At 49.2% G+C, this 12,788-nt stretch overlaps 1 protein-coding gene and 1 long non-coding RNA gene across 3 annotated transcripts in view; one reads left to right on the forward strand and one right to left on the reverse strand.

The window, feature by feature from the left end:
• Positions 1-10,379, reverse strand: ARFGAP2 (ARF GTPase activating protein 2). 2 transcript variants are annotated; one of them, XM_086748912.1, is made up of 17 exons: positions 10,222-10,379; positions 9,840-9,958; positions 8,816-8,888; positions 8,161-8,292; positions 7,992-8,072; positions 7,052-7,154; positions 6,040-6,096; positions 5,414-5,458; positions 4,256-4,308; positions 3,682-3,818; positions 3,004-3,135; positions 2,387-2,515; positions 2,178-2,306; positions 1,670-1,796; positions 1,458-1,548; positions 1,221-1,339; positions 1-794 (listed from the first exon to the last, which is right to left on the reverse strand). In XM_086748912.1, the coding sequence occupies exons 1-17, from the start codon at positions 10,351-10,353 to the stop codon at positions 774-776; spliced, it is 1,680 nt and encodes a 559-aa protein (XP_086605038.1). In that variant the 5' UTR covers positions 10,354-10,379; the 3' UTR covers positions 1-773. The 2 variants fall into 2 exon arrangements, with proteins under 2 accessions (XP_086605038.1, XP_086605040.1); XM_086748914.1 differs by lacking the exon at positions 5,414-5,458.
• LOC147600562 (uncharacterized) overlaps positions 9,768-12,788 on the forward strand; it is a 27,800-nt gene continuing 24,779 nt past the window's right edge. The window contains exon 1 of the long non-coding RNA XR_015258683.1: positions 9,768-9,907. This is a non-coding gene — a long non-coding RNA (uncharacterized LOC147600562). The remainder of the gene's footprint in view (positions 9,908-12,788) is intronic.

Consider the following 12,788-nt stretch of genomic DNA (forward strand, 5'->3'; position numbering starts at 1 on the left):
TCAGGAGCAGAGAGCCAAGGTGAACAGGACTAACCCGACAGGCATCCCTCACTGCTGCATAGCAGAAGTTCACGTCATGGTGAAGCCTGAGGTTCAGGACTTTGACCTCGGCCCAAAGCCAGGCAAGAAAATAACCATGGATGCAGTCAATATTTTTACAGTACTTCTTTACCTGGGCCTTTTTCGCTGATGTTGTAATTGGAAGCTAAAAAAATAATCTTTGTTTGATTTTTTTTCTCCTGCATCAATATATGCTGGTTTACAAGACAGTAAAAAGGATTATCCCATGGTAAAAGTCAGACCCTGCAAATACAGGACTCCACAGCACCATGGATTGGGAGCACTGAGCAGAACAAAACCAACCAGTCATGTCCATGGGAACCAGGTAACATGATGTTCAGAAAAACAGCATTCCCGATCCTCTGTCACGCGTGAGCTGATGCATGGGCCAAGAAGGACAGGAGCACTGATGAGGGCAGCCCGGAAGTTCCTGTCACGTCTTTTACAGCAGTGAGGTTAACCCTGCGAGAAGGTTTGTCTCCACTGGCTAGTAAATAGCAGTGGGTATGAGGGCACACTGAATTTTAATAGAGTGGAATCCAGAGATATTTGGAAAGCAGCCTGGGCAGAGCCATGTCCTGACCCCCTCTGCTTACCTCCTCCCCTTCCCACCCACCACAGACCAACTAAGACAATCCTGCAGAGTTTACTCCAGGCAAAGGTGGCATCAGTGCCTCTTGCTGGCTTCCCTGCGAGCTGCAGTCCCTGCGTCATCAATATGAGCCGTAACGATCCTGAGGAGGAAACACACCAAGACGTCACGCTACAACACTTCATGCAAACTCCAGAGACAGATAACAAGGTCTTGGGGTGTCAGGGATTGGAATGCAGTGTGAGGTTACCTAGTCAGTACACCATGCAAAGGTAGGAAGTAAAATGGCCTTAAAGTTTAAGTTTACTTAGGCTTTTTCCCACAAATCCTATCTGACATAACAAGATGTCCTGTTCAGCAGGAGACTAAGGTTGGCCAAGTAGAGTTCACTGGCCACCTGGAATTGCTCAGCTATTGTAGCGTAGTCATCAGCTACAAAAGACAAGTCTCTACCTGGGACTTTCCACAAAATTTGAGGAGACGATAATTCCAGCAGAAGCCAGGATATGGTGAAAGTCCCTGAGTCCCTGACGATATCCTGTCTGAAGGTGCCATAGTGTAACCTCACCTGGAGGGAGTTCATCACCCCGTTGGCTAGGACAGCCATCTTGCCAGCAACTGATTTCACTCCTTGCTTGAACTGTGCAATGTCAGCTGCAGGCAGGACATTTCCAATTGACACACCACCTATGAGAACCAGCAGCAGTTAGCCCAGAGTCCCCCCGCTCCAGAGAGCACCCTGACCCCCTCCAGTCTAGGCCCTCCAAAGCTGCCCCCTTCCGCAACCTGTTGAGTGTTAACAAACCTGAATGTGCATTCTCAGTCTCTCCAAACAGGTCTGCAGAGCTGATGGCACTGCTGCCTGAGAGCTGCTGCAGTCGGGATCTGGCTTCATACTGCAGCAGAAAACAAAACCAAACAGAAAGGTTATAAAGGAAGAGACAAAGCAGGACCTGAGCAAACAGGAGGAGATGAAGCCAGAGCTGCACCAGCTTAAGCACTGCAGAATGCATCTACCTCAGCATCTGCTTCCCGCCCAAAGAACATATCTGAAGAGATGGCTTTAGCCCCTGCAAACTTCTGACGAGCTTCATTGGATTCCACAACTGATGTCCTGTTCTCTGTCTCCCGCTTACTGGTGGGTCTGAGGAAAGGAGAGGAGACATCTCAGCTTAAGCTCACCAACACAGGAAGGAAACAGACTTCTCTCTCAGATCCCATCTGATCAAAGGAAAGCAACAAATCCTCAAGTGCTAGCTACCATCAGGGTTCTCCTCTCCCCACCTCAGGACAGCCAGCGCCTGATGACCATAAAGGCTGTATCAAACTTAGGGACAGAACAGGCAAGGAAGGGCCTGAGACCTCTTTCACTGAAGGCCCTTTTTCTTGGACTTGTACGTGCAAGCTATCTTCTGCAGCACATGGCTCTTGTCATAACACAGCAACATCCCTCCCCACAGCTCCTAGGCCTATCCCCTTTGTCTCCCACACAAGGAAGGTACAGTAGCAGTGGCAGGCACTTTACCTCTCTGAAATGGGCCGAATACTGGAAATGGTCACCTCAGGTTCCTCCTCTTTGTCCATACCCCATGAAGAGTCCGTTTCCCATCGTGAGCCAAATGCATCTTCGAATGAGAAGGGACTATATTTGTACCTAGGTACCAAAAATAGGTACTTTAGGCCAGATGTTAAATTCAGGAATAAGTCAAAGACCACACTGAAGCTGAGTCTTACTTGGGGGGTCCAGATGTGAAGCCTCCAGCATCTTCAAACAAGTCCAGTTGGGAGCGGGAAGATTTTGCAGCCAGTGGTGTCTCCTGCTCAATTACTTGCATCTCAGACATCACTGAGTGTGAAACAGAACTAGCACAACAAACAGGCAGTCAGGGACAAGGGGTCTGACAGCACCCAGCCCCCACAACCAGTCTGCCTCAAAACTGAAGCTGGCCTTCACAGGCAGGGCAGATGCCACAAGTCTTGAGGGAGAGTGCTGGGGTGCCAGACCCCTTCACCTCTTATCTAGCTTATTCTGACTCCCTCAGAAGCCTTGAGCTACCTCCTTAAGGGAAGTATTCTGCAGGAGGACATCTGTCAAGCAGCAGGGCTCTAGGGCTAGACACTCTCAGGCCACACACATCTTCGGAAAAGCTCAGGTGAGAACTAGAACCTCTGAACAGAGTGCCCATTCCTTCTGGGACTTGAAGCATTTTTAGATATAGTCCAGCATACCAGCGCTTTAAATCAGCTCCTTATCCATTACAAAAGCAGCAAGCTACTGCCTTTGGGACACCTTCCCAGAGCACGGTGCTTCCAAGGCACCTGTCTATCCTATGCTATCCACAGCCAAGTACCTTCTGGACACCAAGCCCATGCCCAGCCTCTCGGCTTGTTCACGCTTCTTCCCTTCAAGGTTCTGAAGTTTCTTCTCTTCCTTCTTCCGATCAAGCTGCAGTTCCTGATAAGCCAGTCGCATTGAGGTGACTCTAAAGAAAAGAACTGTGGTGGGTACCAGCTCATTACCCTCCCCAGCAGACCATGCTGTGGAAGTACAAAGCGGGGAGTAACCCTGACAACCCATCAAAACACCCATTTCCACAACAGGTCTGCCAAAAATCCTTGCGTAGAACCTACTGTTTGTACTCCCATCTCGCCTCCACTGGGATTCAGTTCTCTTTGGCTAATCATGATTTCCATACTGGACGTACTGCCTCCCCATCCCTCAGACAGAAGTACACGAATGCCCCATCCAGTTCAGCCTTTGGCTTTTCTCAGTTCTGTCCAAAGGTCAACAGAAACACAAAATACTCCCATATCTGCACCTTAAACTCTTCCAGGAATGCTCACTTGAATAAAATACAGGAGTTTAACTTCTGCCCTGCTTAAGGGCCATACTGGCTTATAGCTACTGCTCATCCTATTGGGCAAGATGTTCTGTACTCACATTAGGGGGTCCCAGGGTGAACAGCATTTACCTCGCTACTTCTGCCTTATGTATGATGCAAGGTATTCAGCCCAAACAGGGCACTTACATGGACTCCTCAGCTTGTTTCCTGGACTCCACTGCTTGCTGCTCCCTCAGCTGCTCTGCCACCTGAGCTTGCCGCTCAATCTCACTGAAGCTCTGGCTGCTCACTTTCTGGGCTCCAAGACCTTTTTTCGCACCCAACTTGAAAAACAAAAACCAAAAAAATTGTAATTTCTTCACCTTATATTGTTCATCTTAGAAGAAGGCCAGAATTCTACTTCCTGCTGCACTGATTAAGCCTTCAGTCTCCCTGTGTAGTCACAACCTACAGACCAAATAGAGCTTGCAACAGAGTACACAGAACACTCAAGAGCTAACCCACCAGTGGCCAGTGCTAAGAGATCAGCCACATACACTTCAGACCATAACGAGTAATGATCCAAAGCCTAATTGCTTTTGTGCATTAATATACAATCTGTCTTTCAAAATAAGCAGCGATATAATAAAGCTCTCTCTTCCCCAGAACTGGATCTTTCAGTACGCAGCTTGGTTAAGGGCGGAAAGCAAGGGCCAGGAAAAGGACAGCAGTAATGAGACATGCTCTACCTTCTCTCCATAAAACAAGAGCTCAGACATACCCCTTTCTTGGCAGCTCCTGGCTTCTTCTTTCCAATGAGGGAGGATTTAAGTTCTACAAGAGAAGGGAAGCAGCAATTAAGCAGAAGTTAATTAATTTGAGAAGCCAAAATTAGTCAGCAACCCACACAAACATCCACCCCAGACCAGCTGCTATAGAGTCCAGGGCACACCATGCAGTTTCACATCAGAAGCCTGTGTGACTTCACCCAGCTAAGAAAGATGCACTTAGAAGCTCCACAATTGCAGGCTGGTGGCCTAGAGAAGCATGTCTATCGCTGGAGACACTTGTAAGTGAATAAAGACCTTTGAATAACTGCAAGTGTCATGCAGCTGGTAACCCTATCCAGTAGGGATCAGGGTAGCTAGAGAAAGACTAGATTTATTCCATACATAAATCCAAGAAAATGCAGCTTCAGAGCCATATGAAGGTCAGTGCCTCACCAATGCCTTAGGGACAAAGAAGCAAGAACTCTAAAGTCATGTTTACATGAACAGATCAATGACAAAATGGACCTAGAGTGCAGCAAGCTGTAAAAGCAACAGGTTCCCCAACACCTTGCACCAGGAACCTGTCACTCTGAGGGCATGAAGCATGCCACACTTGCAAAACCAGCCAAGGTCCAGCCAAGCAGCAGATGCCTGGGGAAAAGCGTAAGAACAGAGCAGAGAGGGACTGCTCATTTTCCCAGCCTCCAAACATGTAGCTCCAAAATTTTTTATCATCCTTGTTGGGCTTTTCTTCCACAGAATTGTCTCCTTACTTTTTACACCCACATAACTTTTGTCAACCCATACTTTCTATCATTCTTGACAGCCTTTCCTGTATCTTTTCTAGTCTTACCATATGTTTTTGAAATAGGGGCATTCAAACATTCACACTATCCAAAATTGTTTTCAGCTTGCTGTTCCTAGCATTTGATTCTGGGTTGTTTGGTTGGCTTTTTTTTTAAATTACTGTCAGGAAACATTTAACAGAAATGACAAGGAGATCCCTTTCCAGAGAAGCAATGGCTGGTTTAGATCCCAGTATGGTACATGTAAGCTTTGGCTCATTCTCTCCTTCCAAGCACAGGAAGCTAGAGTTGAAGGCAGAATCACAGAAGGGGCAAGCAGAGCTGTCACAAGCAGCCAGCGCAGGCCAGCTGTTAGCCAGTTACCTCTGGCAGGAGCAGGCACTTGTGTTGACAGATACATGGACATGTCTGAGGAAGAGATATAAAACACGGGGAATGAATAGACGCTTGAGGACACAGGCTTTCCACCCAAGATGAAGACACTGTGGGCTAGGAACACTCACAGTAAGGAAAGAAGTTCCAGCTAGATGCTCTGTGGGCCGCCAGGACAGTGACGGCAGGGGAGAATCAGATACAAATCCCTATTACTCTGGGAGCTAAAAATTAATTTACCTCCAAAGGTTGGGGGTGGGGGGCGAGGGAGGGGGAGGAAGGGAAAAAACCTAACACCAAAAAACAACCACCACAGCCACATGGCCTCGACCAGCCAAGTGCAAGGTAGGCAAATGCCAAGTTATGTCCAAAGCTCAAAAAAATGAAAACAAGCTTTTGGAAAGGTGACAGCTTTGAACTCGATCATCCAAAGCAGGAGAAAACCTCCAGTAAACTGTGGCTTGGTTTGTGGGTTCAGGGAGATTCTCAGTACTGGCTCCACAGGAAGGTAAGCTCCTTTAGACATTCTGGAAATTGGCTCATCAGTTCCAGCTCCACTGAGCTCACTACTGAACAGAGTAAGAGTGATCTAAGAGATAGAGAAAAGTTTTACTTACCTAGAGGAGCTTTAGGAGATGTGCTCAACAAGTCAATAGAGGGGCCCTGGCTGGAATCTGTGGGCACAAAACCAGAAGAGGACATTCAGCTGAGAGATTCTTAACCCCTTTCTTTTCAGTGTGTTCACAGTTCCACTGCATCTCTTTTACATCCTCTGCCCCTACCCTAAACAAGATAAATTGCAGTTTGAAACATGCAGTTTCCCAAGCACAATGACTTTACATCTTCACAGAGCAAATTATTATCTCCACAGGCAACAAGCAGGACCCGAGGAAATGGCCACAAGTTGTACCAGAGGAGGTTTAGATTGGACTTGAGGAAAAACTTTTTCTCTCAAAGAGTGGTAAGGCACTGGAACGGCCTGCCCAGGGAGGTGGTGGAGTCTCCGTCCCTGGCAGTGTTCAAGAGGCGGCTTGATGAGAAGCTACAGGATATGGTTTAGTAGCTGTGGCAGCAATGGTAGTGGGAAGACGGTTGGACTAGATGATCTTATAGGTCCCATCCAACCATGTGATTCTATGATTCTATGATGATTCTATTCCCTCTGCAGTGTCCTTAACACATTAAAAAAAACCACAAACACTCTGCAGGGGAATACACAAAGCTGTTGCAAATTACAGCAGTGCCCCTAGATTGTTGCTTTCCTTGTCATTCACCCTAGAAACAGGTTTTTTTACTTTATATTCATAGATCATTTCCAGACCCAAATTCAAGGGATAGAAAAGAGTCTTTAAACAAATAATTATGTCTGGAAGTAGAGAAATGGGGCGGCTAAGCCCCAACACAGTTTTGTGTGCATTTCAGGAAAGGCAGAGAACTGATCCTAAACAGAGCAGTGTTTTTAGAAGTGTCCACTAATTTAACTAAACACCACACAGTGCACAGAACTTCCACTCCTTCAGGCCTGAACCAAACAAAGGAAAAGCTCAGCCCTTCCAACTGCGGTACAGAAGTGTATGCTCCTGGAAACAAAGGCAGGTTCTTGGGAAAATTATTCAGCAGGGAACTCACTCAGCACTTCACTGTCTTCTGATGACTTTGCTGCTTTTTCCACCTCCGGGGAAGACTGCGTAGGATTCTGGCTGGCATCTGCTACATCCCAGGTACTGGAAGACTGCAAGGAGATCTCATTCCAGTGATTTGCAGAAGATGAATGAACTCAACAATCCTGAACTTACTTCAGGCTTAGTGATCTGTATTCAGTTTTATGCCAAGGGAAATGGTTTCCAAACTCCAGACTATGCCTTAGTTGAAGATAAGGCAACATATGGACAAGTCCACATTCCCTCAGCAGGAACTAAAATTAAAGAAAGAAACCAGAAGCTAAGCTGAATGGAAGACCAGGAGGAACAACATGATCACTCGACAGTAGTGTCAAGAGTTGGCTACTGTGAGGACTTCCCAGGTTAAGGAGAGGAGCTCAAATCTGGGAGAAAGAGTGTGAATGAGTTTCCCTGGGGAAAAAAAAAAAAAAACAAAAAAAAAACCCAAAACCTCTTTGCTTCCACTGTCTTTATTTCCAAACAGCCAATGCTCACATTACTCTATTCACTTGAGAAAGCCTGCCTAGCATTGTGCAAACAGTTGCCAAAATCCACTTTACCAGAGTCTAGGCAGTGAAAAGCTGACTAAACCAGAAGTTCAAAGTAATAACCGGTCCTTGCTTTAACGGTACAAAGAGACTATGCATTAATGCAGTACACAAAGCGTTTGCCAGGGAGAAGCTGGTAGCTCTGAGTATTCCTTGAAGATAAAGATGGTCTCAAAAACAAAGGACATAGATATTACAGGCCTCACGAGGAACTGTTTAGACCTGTGACTATGTCTTCCATGTCAGTACTGAATGCGTATACAACTTAGAGTCCTTCCAAACTACGTGGGACTGCTCCTGGCTGAACAGCTGGCTACTCGAGAGCTGTTAAGGCTGTCTGGTTTAGATAGTTCTTCTCACCTGTGTGTGCTCCATGAAGAAATCAGCATCACTCTTGTCAGGGGAGTGCCCAGGGGCTCCACTCAGTCCATCTATAAGCAGCTGAAGAGAGGGGGAAAAAAATGAGATATTCTACAAGACTCAGCATCCAGCGCTATACGTCTAACAGTACAGAGCAGCTCAGACTTACATCAGTGCCATACTTGGCCATGGCAGCGCTTGCAAGCTGCCGGATCTTCTCCCTGTACATCTGGGCAGCTCGGCTGTTATACTTGGCATTGGCATCTGTGGTAGTGCAGCCATGCTGGCGGAAGAAAGCAGTCTGGAAAGAGAAGACTATTCAGTCTCCTGACTGCTAGATGACCCTCAAGCAAGCTTTAGACATAACTCAAACTCAACAGAAATGAGAAACTTCCCAGAGACAGAGGATATAATACTGAGCACACAGCGTGAACCAACCATTCACTGATCAGCTTTCTCCAGGAAGTCTCACTCCAGACTCCAGAGGGCTAAGAAAACCATCCCTGTCCCCCACAGAAGGATGCTTCTGAGTCACAGTGCTGAGCATGAGCTTTCAAACTGATCAGTATTACTAATTCCTTTCCTTTAAGGGAACTCTCTCTCTCATTTAAATGAGATGTAAGGAAATGCCAGATCTGCACATCAGAAACCAATGCATTCAAAAGTCATAGTCTGACTTCCAAGCACACCTGACAAACACCTGCCCTTTTTCACACATTTTCAAAAAAGATGGAGAGGTTGGTACCCAGAAAGCCACACAGAAAAAAGGGACAAGAAACAGAGCAAGAGGGAAAGCAAGCAAAATGCCTACAGAGGCTCCTCACCGCGTTGGCATTGCTGCCCACTTGCATACACCTCAGCTGAAACCAGTTCCAGTTAGAATCCAACTCTGTGGACCTGTGCAAGAACAAATTTTTTTCTATTAATCATGTGCAGGCGTGCCAAATTCCAAAAGCAATCTCTGAGCTAGAACGGTCAGATATCCCAGTACTATCCCAGAATGTCGGAGGTAAAAGGGGAAAGAACATCTTGGTAACTTTCCTTTCCTTTCCTTCCCTAAAAAAATTTTGAACTCTTAAAGTGAGGGAAAAAAGCTAGTTTCAGCTTCACAGCAAATAACAGTGTCCAAACTTAGAGGATCTCTCACTTGTATTGCTTAAGAGAACAGAGCTCGAGCTAGGAAGGCACAGCCAACAACCTTCGTTCTATACGTGATCTCACTGCAACATGAGACACTCGTATTTAGCCCGTCCCACCGATCCGGCCAGAACACATGACGAAGCAACTGAGAAAACAGCCAAGTAAAGCTAGGTGACAGAGCATGTCTCATACCAATTACTCAACTTATCTCTGAATAAATAAAGGTCACTGTTACTTAAAATGCTACCTTTTACAAGTACTGAAAGTACGAACAGTGGGCTGAAAAACCAACATCATCTTTCCCACTAGGCTGATACAGAAAAGACTAAATCACATTCCTCTTTTTGCCTTGCTTAGCATTACAAGAAAGCCTTCCATATTGCTGCTTTACTGGCAAGATTCAGGCACCACACTCTCAGCTTCTACAACTGAGAGTCCAGACAGCATTTCTGCAAGGTTGGCAAAAGTAACATGTTGATGTTCCACTGAGATGCTCTGGCAACTCCATCTTAGAAGGGCTGAGTGACCTACAACCTCCAGCGAGCCAACCGCACAAAACCCGAGGCAATCGCTCCGCGATAACGCTTCTCGCCAAGTGCCTGCGTGTTCCCACACCGAGGGGGCACAGCTGCTCCAGGCCTGCCCGGTGGCCACCCACGGGCCGGAGCCCCCCGCTCCCCACCGCACACGCTCCCGGGCCGCACGCACCTGATGAAGCTGAGGTGCACGCCCAGGGACCGGTGGACGCCGGAGCAGTCGATGCACAGGAAGACCCCGTAAGTGACGCTGGCCCAGCTCGGGTTCTTGGCGCCGCAGTCGAAGCACGACTAAAGCGAAGGCAGAGGCATGGCCGGGCTGAGGCGGCGGCTCTGCGGCTCCTCCAGCCCCTGCCGCAACCCGGAGGTCCCGTCCCCCGTGGCCTGGCCGCTCTCCCCGGGCCCTCCCCGCGCCCCCGGAGTCCCCTACCCGGCCGCCCCGCCGCCGCAGCGCGGCCTGGAGCCCAGCGGGGCCCGGCCCAAGCCCAGGCAGCGGCCGCAGGGAAGCAGCCCCGCTCGAAAGGGTGTGAGGCCGCCCGCCGCCGCCCCGCTACCTTGTTCGCTGGAGCTGCCCGGAGCCGCTTGAAGAGAGTCTGAATCTCGGTCTTGCTGGGCTCTGCCGCCATGATCTCTCCTTCCCAGACACCACTGCGGCGACGGGTGCCGGCCGGGCCCAATCTGCGCATGGGCCGGGCCGCGGTACGGGTCCCCGCTGGGCTCAGCCACTGCCGGCCCCGTCGCCATGACGGCGGGGGCGCGGGACCGCTCGGCCGTTAACCGCCGCACCCTGCCGGGCTGCTCGCCGAGCTGGGGGCCGCGAGTCCCCGCCTTCCCCGGGCCCAGGGGCGGCCCCCGCGCCCAGGGGTGGGCGTTTCGGGTCAGGGCCCCACCTCGGCGCCCTGCGGCAACCCCACCATCACTCCCTCCACAGCTCCGGCCTACCGGCCCCGCCGCTTCTCTGGTTTCGCGGCATCGTCCCCTGCAAACCGCCCCCTGAGTCTACACAGGAACGGGGACGTCTCCACGCTCGAGACCCCCGTCAGCTCTGGCTGCTGGCGGTGCTCCCTCAGCCCCTTCACGGCGCAGGCAGCAGGGGAGGCTGGGCCCTGCCTCTTGAGGGGCCTCCGTGGGCCTGGGCAGAGAGAGCCTTTGTAGAGCAGCGAAGGGGCAATGCCCACCTCGAGTCAGCTGCTGCCTGAGAAAAAGCTCAGATGAGGGCTTACAGGCTGCTGCAGCAGCTGGACCTAAGGACAGCGGGCCTGGTACACTAGCACAAGTGAACAGATTTAGAAATTATTTAGTCAGCTGGAGACTTCTCAAGAGCAGCAAGCAGCACTGCCTAACCCTGTGCAGTGATCAAGGTAGGGAAGTTGTTACTTCAGACTAAACATGGTGTCAGGGCCTTAAAGTGCTATATCACCTGCCTGGAAGCAGGAGGGAATGGACTAGAAAGTCATTCAGTTATAATGCAAGAAAAACAGGAAAAGATATGGTTGTGCTTTGAACTAAGTGTCAACGGCATATAGCCTGTTTCATGCTTTAGCCCAAAAAAAAAAAGCAGTGACTGCAGAGCAATGAGTGGTTCAGAAGGGCAACAACAACAAAAGCTAATCAGTAGCATGGTACTACCGAGATGGAATAGATCGAGATGTCCTTATCCCCAAAGGGTGTCCTTACCCCCGAAGGGAGATTGCTCTGTAGCACCAGTTTGTCACTAAAATAAACAGTTAAATGTACTAATGTCTGGACAAGACAACTTTCAGTTTAAATTTAAAAGCTACAGGTGGACTGTAGAATTCATTGCAATGGGAACGTAGGACCCATGATCTTAGCAAGATCCATAAAGTTTTGGGACATACACATGCAATCAAAACCAACTGAGACGTTGGGCAAAAAAAAACCCTGGAGAAAAACCACTGCAGGTTTAGCAGGCGTATGAAGTCTTGGGTTCTGGGAATCAGCAAAGCTCTAACTACATGGTCAGAGTGAGACCTGATATGAGAGGCACATTGCCTTACAGTAAGATGAGAGGCTTCCGGCTGACGCATCTGATTCAAGCTCCAGGATGAGCTTCTGAACTGGGTAGTGAAGCCTTATCCACCCTGCCGGGGCTCATTCTTGGCAGTAGTCTTGTCTTAAGTAGCCCCTGGTATCTCTTGCTCTTATGCTGCTACCTTAATTGTACCTGTATGTTCATTTCTGAGATTGCACAAACAGTATTGGGGAATCAATTCAGGTAAAAGTAACCGATACCTTCTTCCTCACAGCTATTTTTAAAACAGTTGACTTCCCTCATCCCATTCATGGTGCAGCTGTCCTGGCAGTCGTACCAGGAGAGCTGATGTCAGGCTGCAGCAAGGGCTGGCTACACCCTAGGAGAAGGGGAGCTTTGTCAGGGGGAGCAGGGGGGTGTCCCAAGGCCAGCAGGCCTGGGCCCTCATCAGCCGTGGTCCATCCCCACAATACCTGAGCAAGGAGAGCCAGGCAGGCCCAGGGTGGTGGCCATCTTTGACCAAGAATTGACATAACCAGGTAAGCTCAGGGTGATGAGGCAGTCAGCAGTCAAGCTAGGAAGTCAATCCACAGGTCAGGACCAGGCCCAGTGATTGCATGTCTGCAGTGACAAGGCAAAGCAAAGCAAAGCAACTCTGAGGTCAGGCTGGTAAGCCAGCCTTCAGATCAGGATCAACAAGGCACAGCTAGAGAACACTACTCATCCAGCTTTGCTTGGATATGGACTGGTAGCTCTGGGCTGAGCTTAAATGAAAATACACCCACCCTCACACCCATGGGCAGGGGCTGTGGATAGAGCCCCAGGTGAGGCTGCTCAGGACAATTAAGGCCTGTTAGTGCGTTCAGGGCCCTGACAGCTGAAGCTAGACAGAGGAATGGGAAAGGTAATGTATGGTGGCAGGGTGGAGGGTGTGTAAGCTGCATCTTGTCCTGTAGAGGAGCAAGTTCAGGCAATGAGCGTGCCTCGCAGGTGGTGGTGTTCATGTTGGCTCGAACAGTCTCAACATGAGTTGCTTGTTCCTGCCTTGTCACCATCTGTTGTGCGGTGCTGCTCCCCTCCTCTGCTGGCTTTGTTCTCACTAGATCTGTGTTTGGCAGATGTGATCAT

Source organism: Chlamydotis macqueenii, chromosome 5 (genome assembly GCF_036417535.1).
Source record: "Chlamydotis macqueenii isolate bChlMac1 chromosome 5, bChlMac1.mat, whole genome shotgun sequence".
Taxonomy (NCBI): domain Eukaryota; kingdom Metazoa; phylum Chordata; class Aves; order Otidiformes; family Otididae; genus Chlamydotis; species Chlamydotis macqueenii.

Coding starts and splice junctions, on each gene's coding strand:
- ARFGAP2 (XM_086748912.1), bottom strand. CDS start 10,353: ATGCGCAGATTGGGCCCGGCCGGCACCCGTCGCCGCAGTGGTGTCTGG. Junction 4,309..5,413: donor AGTGCCTGCTCCTGCCAGAG/GTAACTGGCTAA, acceptor CTTCTCTTGTAG/AACTTAAATCCTCCCTCATT. Junction 2,516..3,003: donor ATGGGCTTGGTGTCCAGAAG/GTACTTGGCTGT, acceptor TTGTTGTGCTAG/TTCTGTTTCACACTCAGTGA.